Below are 12301 nucleotides of genomic sequence, written 5' to 3'. Positions count from 1 at the left end.
AATAAAAGAGACACTTGAAAAATGTACGCGTTTTCGTGAAATGAAGTCATAAAAATCATAAAAAGCGTATTCGATATTTGAAGTCCCTTTCAGCAACAAATTATTCAACACCAGAAATCAAATGACATTGTTTTTACGTTAAACAATTAAATTGAAGGTCAAATTATGCACTAAAGTTAGAATAGCATGACAAGCTAAAATTAATGCTACATTCTATCGCAGCCATATTGATTCGTTCACTTTTGTCAACATTTATATTCAGTAACTATTATTAGTAAATTATCGTCATACATGAAGTTTAACTCAAACTCAAACTATCTCAACACCCAGCAAAACAATTTTCGACTTACATATATTGCATCAGATTTTTTGCAATTGTTTTGCAAAATGTACCTGTTATTGATACAGAATAATTGACAAAAAGTCTACATCGCTAAGAAACCTCCCATGAAATCAAATTTACCCTAAAGTGACGCTATGTAAAACTCATATTCTATCGACAATTTCATCTAGAAAAAATCAGAGATGCAATTTTGACATGGAAACCCAAGTGACTAGAAGCAAAAAAGGAGCTTGAAAAACTACCAAAATCAGAAGAAATTGGCAACTTTGGTCAAATTAAATTGACATACAATGAATACAGAAGCACGAAGCACATTCTTTTGCGCGGTAAATTACTTGTTATGATGTCTTAATTCTGTGTCATTTTGGTGATTGTGCTATTTAGTTTAATTTTGATTTAATGAAAAAAGAATTAAAATTGATATTCTCAATCTTTTCCTCCGAGGAAAAAAGTTCCTAATTGAGAGAAATTTTTGGCAAAACTCGGTGTAAGTTGCTCTTATTGGCTTTAACAAAGCTCTATCTAGTTCAGCATTAGTGTTATTGAAACCAATAATGAGACTTGCTAACATTAAATTTAGAAAAATTATTATTTTTGGCCAGTTACATTTACAACATTTCGTATCGTTTTTTCAATCTTTCAGATTGAAGACAAACTTAAACTTTGCAGAGTTGTAGCCACATTTTTGGTTCAAATTTATCGGTTCTTAGAGTTTTTGTTTGATTTATAAGTTGAGTCATTAACAAAAAAAGCCTCAATCAAAAATAGATTGTTTCAATTTGGTTTATTTGTCATTCTGAGTGAAGAAAATTGTAAGCAAAGTTGAGCAATTAATTTATGAGACTAATTGAGCATCAACTAATGCAACGGTAATCCACAGTATAGCGGATAATACAATTCACAAAAAGTAATTGCAGAATTTAATATCCGGACAGATTTGAAACGTCGGAAATGAACTGCATGGTGTAAAGTTTTCCTGGTCTTCGATAGGAAAGCACCCGTTAAATATTTGAAAAAACTGTTTTCAAAGTTTAAATAACTTTAGTTATCAACTGAACACAATAAATAGATTAAAATTTGTTGCATTATGAGGCTGATGGAACTAAATGCACTATTTCACTGAAAAGCTTCAAAAATCATCAGGTTCAACTGAACTGGAATCTTGAAAAAAACCTCATTAGAAAGCCAATGAAACCTGTGTCCCGAATTTTTAGGAGTTGCGTCAACCAATTGATTTCCATCGAAAATTAATATTGTATGAAAGTCATAAGGACCAGTAGCTATCAACTGAAAAACTTCAAGAAAATATAAAAACTGCCGGATTATAGGGTCATTTGCACATATCATTAATGTAAAGGAAACCAATTTGTCAAATTAAATTTACTTCCAATATTTAAAACAAACGTTTTCGAGCTTTACGTTCATCGTCAGGTTAAAACTGTTTTACAAATTGTTAAACGATAAAATGAATATGTATTTACATTTGTCTGAGACGACAATTAAAACATTCTAGGAACTATTCTACAAAATCAGAATTTTCCATTCAATGTCATTCGTGGCGCCACGACATTCAACCAGATGTTGACCCACCTGTGAATCCTTCTTTTGATGTTCTGTTATCCTTGTGGTAACACGCCGGCTTGTTTGCCCAACATAGATGGATCCGCATCCATTACATTTAATCTCATATACCACGTGGCATATACCACTCGAAAGATGATTTCAGGGTGGGGAGGCACGATCTTAATTTCCGCGTTTTGAAAACTACTTGCAATTCGCATAGTTTCTTCAATTCGCATAGTTTCTTCAAAAATGATTCAGATATCTGGCACTTCTTTTAGCATATCATATGCTAAGTGATAGCGAGACAACAAAAACTTAAGGACTACGGGCACTTTTTCCGTAATATTTTATAAGAAGATATAATATCAATATTTACAAGCACGAAAAACTAAGAATCAAATTGCCGCACGAGATGAACTGTCTTACAAACAAAATGAAAATTTGTACAAATACCAATTTTTCACCCAAATTCAAGAGATTTTACAAAAAATTTTATTTCACAAAACTACTTGCTTTAGGTAATGTAGAATCATAATAACAAGAAATTGAATCTTCATGAAGTTTCAGGTTCCCATGGAAAATGATGCTGACTTTTAATCGAAAAGTTTAACAGTGAGTGCAGAATGAATTTTCAAAACGTACGATAATCAAGATGTTTTTTGTTTTTCCAGCAAACTTATTTCAGACAGATTCGGTTTAGCTAAATTTTGTTTTATCTCAAATGAAAAAGTGAATTTAAACAGAACTCAATAACTCAATATCAGTTTCTATTAGCTACTCTAATAAATTTTTGCCCCAACAACGGTCCCAGAATGTCCAATTTAGATGTAGGAATTTGTTTGTATGTTTTTTCTGAAACAGCTATTCAAAAACAGTGAACACTTTCATGTTTCTGTCTTCAATATCATATGCATGTTTGGTGTTCAAACGTATTAAGTCCTTTGCAATTCTTCTCTTGCAGACAAAAGAAAAAGTTGATATGGCTGGCGTTACTGTTTGGTTCTCGATAAATCCCAAAATTTTTCAGTCACTTCATCAGCATAATGCAACTTCTACATCAAATTGTGCGTGTCGCAGGATGGATTTTTTCCCACAAGAAATTGCATTGACAGCCTCTGAAAAAAAAATTTAATTGGAAAGAAATAAAAAAGCTAACTGCTTAAGGTTTTGATTTTTCAAAGACTTTTTTTACACAAATTTAGTGCTTCTAAACAAATTTTGCGAATAATTATTCAAGATTTTGCAATAATAGATATATCCATGAGTATAATTTTGCGCAGATAACCACAATTCGCACCAGATTTCAGCACGTATCTTTAATAGTTTTCACATATAGGTCAAAACACTCTATCGGGCCGATGAAAACTTCAATTCTATATTCAAACAAAACATAAGCAAAGTAACGAGCTAACCTTCGACTATAGCAACTTCGTCTTGTAAAACGTTTAAGGCAATAAGCCTCAAAACATAGCTCGGCAAATCTAGCTTAAGTCCTAGGCAAGTCTTCGTTTAGGTCAGCAAATGTTTATCAAAATTAGCAAAAATTACGAAGAATGTGAATTAAAGAGCGGAAGTTAGGCTAACGTTCACAAAACTTTAGGCCCCCGTATCTCTTTCGGAAGTACCAAGTTCAAAAAAAATTTAATTAAATTCTACGCTGGAAAAGCTTCCTAATTACACTACTCAAAACTATGTAAGATTAATATATCGATCGGCGAAAATTGACTGAACAAAAAAGAAAACCAGTTGAGCGTATAGGTACTCCCCCACTAAAGTGGGTCGGAACAAATAAAATTAGGCCTCAAGTATTTAATAACGTCACTCGTCCAATAATTCTTTCGTTTTATTGAAAAAAGTTTTCTAAAAATAATAGTTACAAAATATTGGTTTAATAATAATAATAATTGTGGTTTCTGCGTAATCGCAGCGGAACGGCATTAGGCCTACAGTAACCTGTTTTCAGCTGCCCTTTTTCTTATTATTCCCCACATTTCAGACTGATCTTTGCTAAAAGAGTATGCCAAGTAATGTGTAAAAAAATGAGAAATTTCTTTAATACTTTTGAAATGAAAAGCAGCTAAAAATGGTTCAAATGTTTTAACTTGCTATTCAGAATTTGTGTTGATATTATTGATATGTGTCAACATCAGAGTTGTAAACATAACGGTTATAAATTTGATTATTTCCTCTTAAGAAACAGAATTCGTTAAAAGTAATTCTAATGTTATCGAGTTTTTTAAAAAGGTACAATAATTTAGTTATATTTCAAAGCAGTTCAGTTACCATAAACGTCAACTCGTTGAAAATAATTCTAATATTATATCAAGATCGTTTGAAAAGGTACGATTAATTAAGAATTATTAAAAGCAAAGCAATCAAATTTTAATGAAACTTCTGTCAAGAATGTCTGAATAGCATCTGTTGAACCCACTCATAATACTGGGCGACTTTTGTGAAGTAACTGCCGCTGTTGCATCTATGTCGAGGAGTTGAAGTTCTTCCCAGAGAGAAACTGGCAACCCCGTACAGACATTTAGCCTCTGTTGATCCACACTCTAACTGGTAGAGGGGACCTCCGTCGTCCATGTGGCAAATATTCCCTAAAAGACAAAAAGTTAAAGTGGTGTGATAACCGAAATGTAAAAGTGTGTGATTCATACACCAATGGTTATGTGTGCAATCCCGCATAAAAATTCGTGAAAGTTTCAAACTCAAAAACAGAGCAAAAGTCACCAAAAAGCAAAGCTGCTCATGAAAAGAACAGTCAAAAATGCGATGAGAATAATAAAAACATAGCCAAAAGACTCCGGAATCTACTCGACGTACACATTCTTTTAGGTCCCAGCTAATCACTCAATGGATAAAATGAGTCTATTAATTGACTCTACTAATAATTTTAAAAAATAACAGAGGAAAGATAACATGAGAGGGGCCAAGAATGATATCCGGAAAAATTTCTGATCGAATTTTGTCCAAAGTTGCTCCACCAAAACCAATACTGCCAACACGACTAGCAACACGAAAAATCTTCATTCAATATGTGGCCACCCTTTGATTAGAAAAAACAAGAAAAACGCTACATACCGAGAAAACCGAGGAAAAGGGAAGCAAAAGTAAAATTCAAAAAGCTACAATTCTCAAAAAAGTTAAAAGGCTACCTGGCGGTTGTTATTCTGGGAAGTTTTTCCTAAATGATTCTGCTCGATCAGTGCACTATGCAACTCTAGTCATAAAAATACTGAAGAACAAAAAAAGGCAAACAACGAGAATTGGGAAATAAATAACAAATTTATTTTTCCAGTGCTAATTTCAATATATAAATCTTAAACAGTTAAATCTTGGAAGCAATACCAATACAATAGCTCTAGGTGAACGAGTGAACAAGAAATGCCGTTGCGAAAAAACCTTAAATTAGAAGAATTAAGCAAAAAAAATTTAAAAAGCTTCGAACATGGGAAAAAAACTGATTAGAATTAATTAATTCTAACACTGATTAATCTTTAGAAACACAACCCAGAATTAATATAGTAATATCCAAGAAATCACAAGACCAACTTAACCACTAAAAAATTTTTACCAAGAAACTTCCCAGATACTACACAGAGGGGAAGAGTTTACAGAAACCGCTAAATTAGCGTCCAACGGATTAAAATGGCTAAAATAGCTCAAAGAGGCGCCCAAAATTGTATTTTTTGTGGGATGGTCGAAAGGGATTTCCAAGCTAACTGATATGAGAAAAACGCCATTATCCGATAAAATTAGGTTAATACAGAAAAATGGCCGTGAAAAAGCCACACTTCATAAAAAAATCACTCGCTTAGCGATAAAACTTTTTTTGCTCTCTATCTCTCTCTCTCTCTCTCTCTCTCTCTCTCCCTCCCTCTCTCTCTCCCTCCCTCTCTCTCTCTCTCTCTCTCTCTCTCTCTCTCTCTCCTCTCTCTCTCTCTCTCTCTCTCTCTCTCTCTCTCTCTTAGAATAGTGGATCAATGAAAACCACTCTAAATTCTCTCGCTGCATTTGACTTTTGTTTAGCAGATTGACCTAAAAACGTCTTTTCACATGCGGCCTTTGACTTCCTCTGAAACACATTATCTTCTAATTATCTTCTAACAGGGAAGTCACCGATTTTAAAAAAATAGACCAACATTACTCCTCTTCGAGTCGTAAATATAGACCACAATTACTCCTCTGCGAGTCGTAAAAAACAGATCATTATTACTCCTCTTCAAGGCGTAAAAGAGCAGATGGAAAAATAACGCTTTGGGCTAATGCTGTTCCACTGCGGTTACCGAAAAGCCACAAATATTTTTGTTCTATTTGCGGATGTAAGAGTTCAAAAATATGAGCTTCCGATTGAGGTCCCAAATGGGGAGCCCCGTTTTCAATATTGTTGACATGTCCATTTACGCAAAAATAATTCAAAGAATAATACCACCCAAGTTGTTTTCCGCATTATTGTTTGTTTTTTTCGTAAAGTTTTAACCACTCTGTAGAAATTCAATGTGCAGTCACGAATTATTAACACAATATCTACAACTTTTTTTACCTTTTAACCTATATTATTAATGTTGAGAAGTGGTTATGAGTGTTTCTGAAAAACATTTCAATTCACCATAGCAAAAGGTGAAATTGAAAATGTAAAATTCCGTTTTACTCTTTAAACATTTTTTATGCGAGAATAATTGTTGTATTCTTTTTTCTTGAAAAAATACAGTTCCACAACATTTTGCGCTGAGTGCTCAATTTTGCGGTCAGCTTCCTCTATTTGTTGTTTTCTCGAGTTCAAGTGTTTACACTAAAACGTTATTGCCATAAATGAAGAATAAATATGAAAAACGAACAAAATTTTTCTAGGTGAATGCAGGTGACAATAAGATAAAACGCAAAACTTACTGAAGAAAGCTTTTTTCAGATTCCGCTAGTTTTGTTTGCAATTTGAAAACATTTAAAGCCGCCCTGCTACCTTTTTTCAAGCTCAATTAAAGAGAAATGGAACAAAAATTTGAAACAAGTTTCAAAAATTAAGAAAAGGGGAAAGAAAGACATTATATACAAAACAGCTACAGGAATCCAAAATATACAGCAGACAGATCAAACAAAATTATACTCTTATAGTAGAGTTATAAATTCTCTGCAACATTTATTAAATAACTTTTCGTCGAGTTGAAAACTTTACAAATTTATTGAGTGATATTGGCAGCAGACTGAAAAACAATCAAAAAACTATTTCTGAAAAAAAAACAAAACTATTTTAAAATCTTTTCAAAGAAACCATCAAATTCTATGTTAGAACAACATTTTTGTCAAACAACTAATAATGCTTTTGAGATAAATAATAAGTCCTCGTGACTAATAAAATATAGTCACAAGGACTTATTAAGTTATCTCAAAAGCATTATTTGTTTAGTTGTTTGACAAAAATGTTGTTCCAGGAAAGAACTTGATGGTTTCTTTGCCAAATATTTTAAAATCGTTTTCTCTTTTTTTCGAGTTATTGATAGTCAACTTCAATTCAAATAATGCCAGGAAAAATTTGCTTCAAAAGTAACAAGATTGCCGTAATGGTCAATGAATTCCTAGAAGAACAATTTGCCATTCTGAACAAAGCCTTCTTATTTTGAAGATCAAAAACACGGCCTGATCAATGAAAAATATGAGAAAAGATGAAAGAAAACTTAAATTTTCCTTCAATCTTTTGATGCAGAATGAATTGCAAACTTGTTTGCAAAGGTTCACTATGTCTTGGGTGAAACTTTTGTTTGTCCTGAAAACATTATAGTTTCTGATGCTTTACCAAAAACATATTGTGAAGCTATTTTCTTTCATACTCTGCATTTCGGAAACGTTGAGCTCCAAATTTTCATCTTGAAAAGACTATCGCCATGAGGATTGTCTGTTCAAGACTGAATTACAGTTCTAAGAGTTTTTCAATGATTGTATGTTTTTATATCTCCAATGATAGTGGTCGGCCAACATTAGTTGCTCAAAAAAGTCATGCTCACATATTGTTAATGGAGTGATGGGACTATATTCATTTGAGCATGTGCAAGTCCTCAGAAAAATTATTCCGGTAGGGAATATTTAACATTTTAAAAATTTTGACAGATATTATGACAGGATATTCAATGTGATTATTTTATGAAAAGTTTTCACTCGTATATATTTTTAACACCTGATCGAAGCGAATTTGTATCTTGAAAATTCTAGAGATGAAATCTTTAATCGCATTCATTAAAACTTCGAGTAACCGAAAATTTAAAGATGTGTAAAAGATATTCGTCGGACAAAACTGGCTTAAAATTCAGACTAGCATAAAGTTCCCAAACCCCAAATGGAATTTGGGAGAGTTGATTCAAAAATGTCGGCGCAAGCCTTCTTCAGCACGTATAGCTGCTTTTGGGCGAGCTATAACCGTCCTATGACGAATGTCAGACAGCAGCAACCTTTGTTCAAATATCATATAATTTATTTTTTGGTGAGTTCGACCCAATAAATTTTTAAAATCTATCCCCCTAGAGACTTCCGTTTTATTTGTTGCAATTTTGCAAATTGCTGTGTAAAAATAGCACGCGCGCATTAGGGGGGGTAAGATTCATATGCCAAATAAACTAAGGTCTGAAACAGAATAGATCCAAATTGAAACCGTTGATAGAAAATGTGAAATTTGCGAGGAAAGTGAAAACGCTCGAAAAATCTAGAAATAAAGTTTTGAGGAACCAGCATTTGTATATGCTGCTTTTTCTCTTGAATATATAATTCACGTATCGATTAGGTACTTTTACTCGCTAAGACGTCTATGGTTGACCAATATTCTAAAAAAAATTTTGTAAATTTAAATTTTTTCTCAATAACTTTAAAAGCATCTACTCTGTTCTCCCTCCCAGCTTAGTGGGCATATGTCTTTTTTACGCCCCCAGGCGCACATGTCATTTTCTTCATAGTATTGTGCTATATAACAACCCATTAATTGTAATGGGGGTCATTATTATATCCTCTAAAATATGTCACGCTATGAACCCCCACTCTTCTGCAGAAATTACTATCGATTTTTCGGATCTTTTCCGTTGTCCCCCCCCAGTACATCATGCTCCCCCAGTTACAGACCACGTGCCATTACATAGTAAATCATTATGTAAAAATATGGCACGTACGTCTGGGGGGTGCAAATAATATGCGCCAACTATCCGCTTTTTTATTTCCAACCGTCTAAGGTAATTTGATTTGAGGTTTTTTGGGGGTGGCGGGGAAGGGCGAGGTTTTGAGGGTGGCGGGGGGGGGGGGGGGGGGGAGATGCTCGCTTTTATAGGAAGTTTAGTGGAAGAATGAAAAATATGTTTACCTAATTTGTTCTGGGGCTTCACACAGATCATGGTCTTAGGACACAATCTAAAGTCAGTCTGAGTAAATAAAAAGTTCCTGGAGGTCATCTGGAATCGCCAAAACTGACACATTCGTCACAACGCTTCCCAGTCCACAGAACCCTAGAAGACTTTCAACCCCTGCAGAGAGGGCTGTGATCATTTCCTTCGGGTTGCACAACCGTAGGGCTTTAGAGTAACTATTCGTTTCGAGAGCAAAGGGTTTTCTAGTTTGAACTAGAGCCAAATCGTTTATGGGAAGACCGCTCGGGTGATGTTTGAAGTCGGGGTGGATAAAAACTCGGCGTACTTTGTATAGAACTCGTTTCAGGCCTGTCATGTCAATAATCGCAGTCTTGATCAATGTTTCTGAGATTTTGATGATAAAACCTTTGAAATTTGATATTTAGAAAATCGGATCATTTCTCCGTTTGCCCCCCCCCCCCAGTACGTTATTCACTCCCAGTAACAGAACACGTGTCAGTAGTAAATCATTAGGTAAAAATATCGCATGTGCGTCGGGGGGGGGTGCAAATAATATGCACCCACTAAGATGGGGGTGATATTTTCCATTATATTTGATATTTTCCGATTCCTAGGTGCAATTCTGATGTCTGAGGCTTTATTTCGAGCTGAGGATTAAGTCTGTATTTCTTAGAAATTTAAAGTGGTAATTACCACACTGAAAAGTCTTTCTCAGTACTGAAACAGAGTAAATCCAAGACTGATCATAGATATTTATGCACTGTACAAATGGTTCCGTCAAAATACATACTTTGACTTTTCAATGTTTATTCTATTTTTCAACCTCAATTTTTGCAATGATTTTTCTCTTAGTGTAATAAACTCTTATTTTACGATCAGAGTCACTGGTTTCTGTTATTTTTGTTTTTATCATTGGTCAGAGATTAATGGGATGACAAATACTAGCTCAGTTGTAACTTTTTTGATATAAAATTTTTCTTGTCAAGTAAAAATTTCTATAGAAAATATTGTTTTAACTACTATTTCGTTTCAGATCTGTTTCGACCACCATCCTCCCCCAGCTTAGTGGGTCTATAACTTTTAACTCAGGCGCACTTGCTGCTTTTTACATAGTAACGCGCTATGCAACAACACAAAATTTGAAATTTGGGGTTATTCAAAACTGAGGAAAAGAGAACAGATCGATTGTTTTTCCATATTCGGTTTTGATTTTAAATGCTGTAGTTTTCTTTCGTGTTATATCTATGATTTTTGTAAATAAGAATTTTTGTACAATAAGAAATCTTACAATTTTTACAACTGAGTTTTCAAACCGATCCAAAAATGTTTTTGAGTTGGGTACGGTTATTTATAGTACTTTTTAGCAAAAAAATTCGCAATGGATTTATATCTCATATATACCAAAGAATTGTGACTAGTGAGACAATGACTTGCTAACCACTTTTGCACACCGTAATAGTTGGTACAAAAGACGTCAAAACAAAATTTTTTCTTTTTCAATTTTCAAATAAAAATTTTTTTTCAGTTTCAAATAAGAAAAACTCAAAACGATTTTTTTATACAAATTTTTGCTGCAATCAGTAGCCCTAAAGAATTATCTCGGCTTTTTAATGGCAATTCAACCGAACGGGAAAAAAATTAGTTAACCAATTGTTTTTTGATGAGTTGCACTATGAAGCGTACTATGCGTGCAAAGAAAAAAGTATTCCTCCTCTCTTTATGAAACTTGCTAAAAAACTATGCTACCGTTTCAAAAATTAGTTACCAGCCTGGTGCCGGGGTGTGAACGAAAAACAAATTAATGGAAACAGCTTGGCGCCTTTTGTTATGGAGCACTATTTTCATAATCACTTAACGTTTGTATTTCGCCCAAAAAAACTACAGCAAATTCATCGGAAAGTTTGATGTACTACAGAAAGTCACATAGCAATTCATGAGAAAGGTTCAGAAATCTCAAACATTTACACCAACTAAAATTTAAAAAGCGTAGATTGCAATTTTTGAACTCGTTGTTTTTGCCGAACTTTAATTGAGAGGAAAGAAAGTTGACCTGAAAACACTCTTTGGATATTTAAAAAAGCTCAAGATAAAATGTTTCTCAGTTCTGCAAGTCAATGTCCGGTATAGAACTTTTCAAGTAAAGGGTGAGAAGCTTTCGGTATATGGTTTTTATAACGTATTTCTCACTTTAAAATGCAACGCTACGGCTATAAATATATTAAACTACATATCAAGTTTTTTTTAAAAAAAAGCTTATATCATAGTGTTGTTTAATATCTTAGTTTTAAGGTTTTTGTGATTTAGATTTGTTTATGGGAACGGATTTGTTTATGGGAAAAAGCTAGATTAGAGAATCGGCCCATAACTCAAATTTTGACTCGAGCTTCTGATGAAGGATAATTGAAAAAAAAAACTTCGAGAAAACTAGACATCGCGAACAGCATTGGAGGATTTCTTAAACTTTTTAATCTGAAGAAATGATTATATCTTAAAACTTATACCTCATTGTTATCCATGAGTATTAGGTGGTTTTACGCGTTCGAGTGTAATTAGTTTTAGTTCTTCTATGGAACCAGTTTTTACAACATAATGTCTTTTAAAAATATCACCGCTTCACCTGAAAATATGAAAACTTGATTTCAGGTAAATTATAAGAGATGAAGTTTTTCAAACGTTGCTGTTAAATAAATCTACGATTGGATTTCGTGGCCAGAAGTTCAGAAGGTAAAGTTTTGATTTTTTAGTTCGGTAAATACTCGATAATTTTTTCTTCATTATTCGATATCTGTATTTTTTATAATGAGGAATGAGTGCTCAAACAAGTTCCTATTTACTTAAAAACTTCTATTTAAGAAGATTCCATCGCTCATTTTGAATTGATGTATTGTTGTACTACAGCAATTTGGAGTTAAAATTGCCACTTTTATTGGTCAATTTATCTACTAAAATTATGAAAATTCACGGTTTTTTATTCCGACTACAATAACATTTCTTCCGTTATCGCCAGCTTCCACATAGTAATATGTTGTTTTACAAAAAATTTCCAACTGGG

At 33.4% G+C, this 12301-nt stretch overlaps 1 protein-coding gene across 1 annotated transcript; it reads right to left on the bottom strand.

The window, feature by feature from the left end:
* Window positions 1–4303: 4303 nt before the first annotated feature.
* LOC142352085 (uncharacterized) lies at window positions 4304–9436 on the bottom strand. The gene is made up of 2 exons (XM_075404450.1): window positions 9246–9436; window positions 4304–4506 (listed from the first exon to the last, which is right to left on the bottom strand). Exons 1-2 carry the CDS (start codon window positions 9355–9357, stop codon window positions 4304–4306), a joined length of 315 nt encoding a protein of 104 aa, XP_075260565.1. The 5' UTR covers window positions 9358–9436.
* Between the last annotated feature and the right edge of the window lie 2865 nt (window positions 9437–12301).

The sequence above is a fragment of the Convolutriloba macropyga genome, chromosome 13, assembly GCF_964194025.1.
Source record: "Convolutriloba macropyga chromosome 13, txConMacr16.3, whole genome shotgun sequence".
Classification (NCBI taxonomy): domain Eukaryota; kingdom Metazoa; phylum Xenacoelomorpha; order Acoela; family Convolutidae; genus Convolutriloba; species Convolutriloba macropyga.
This window is presented reverse-complemented; position numbering and strand designations above follow the sequence as displayed.

Bases quoted from the DNA above. Each gene is read 5' to 3' on its own strand.
- LOC142352085 (XM_075404450.1), bottom strand. From the start codon at position 9,357: ATGTGTCAGTTTTGGCGATTCCAGATGACCTCCAGGAACTTTTTATTT. The intron at 4,507-9,245 runs GTAAACATATTT...TTTGTCTTTTAG, and splicing joins GAAGCCCCAGAACAAATTAG to GGAATATTTGCCACATGGAC.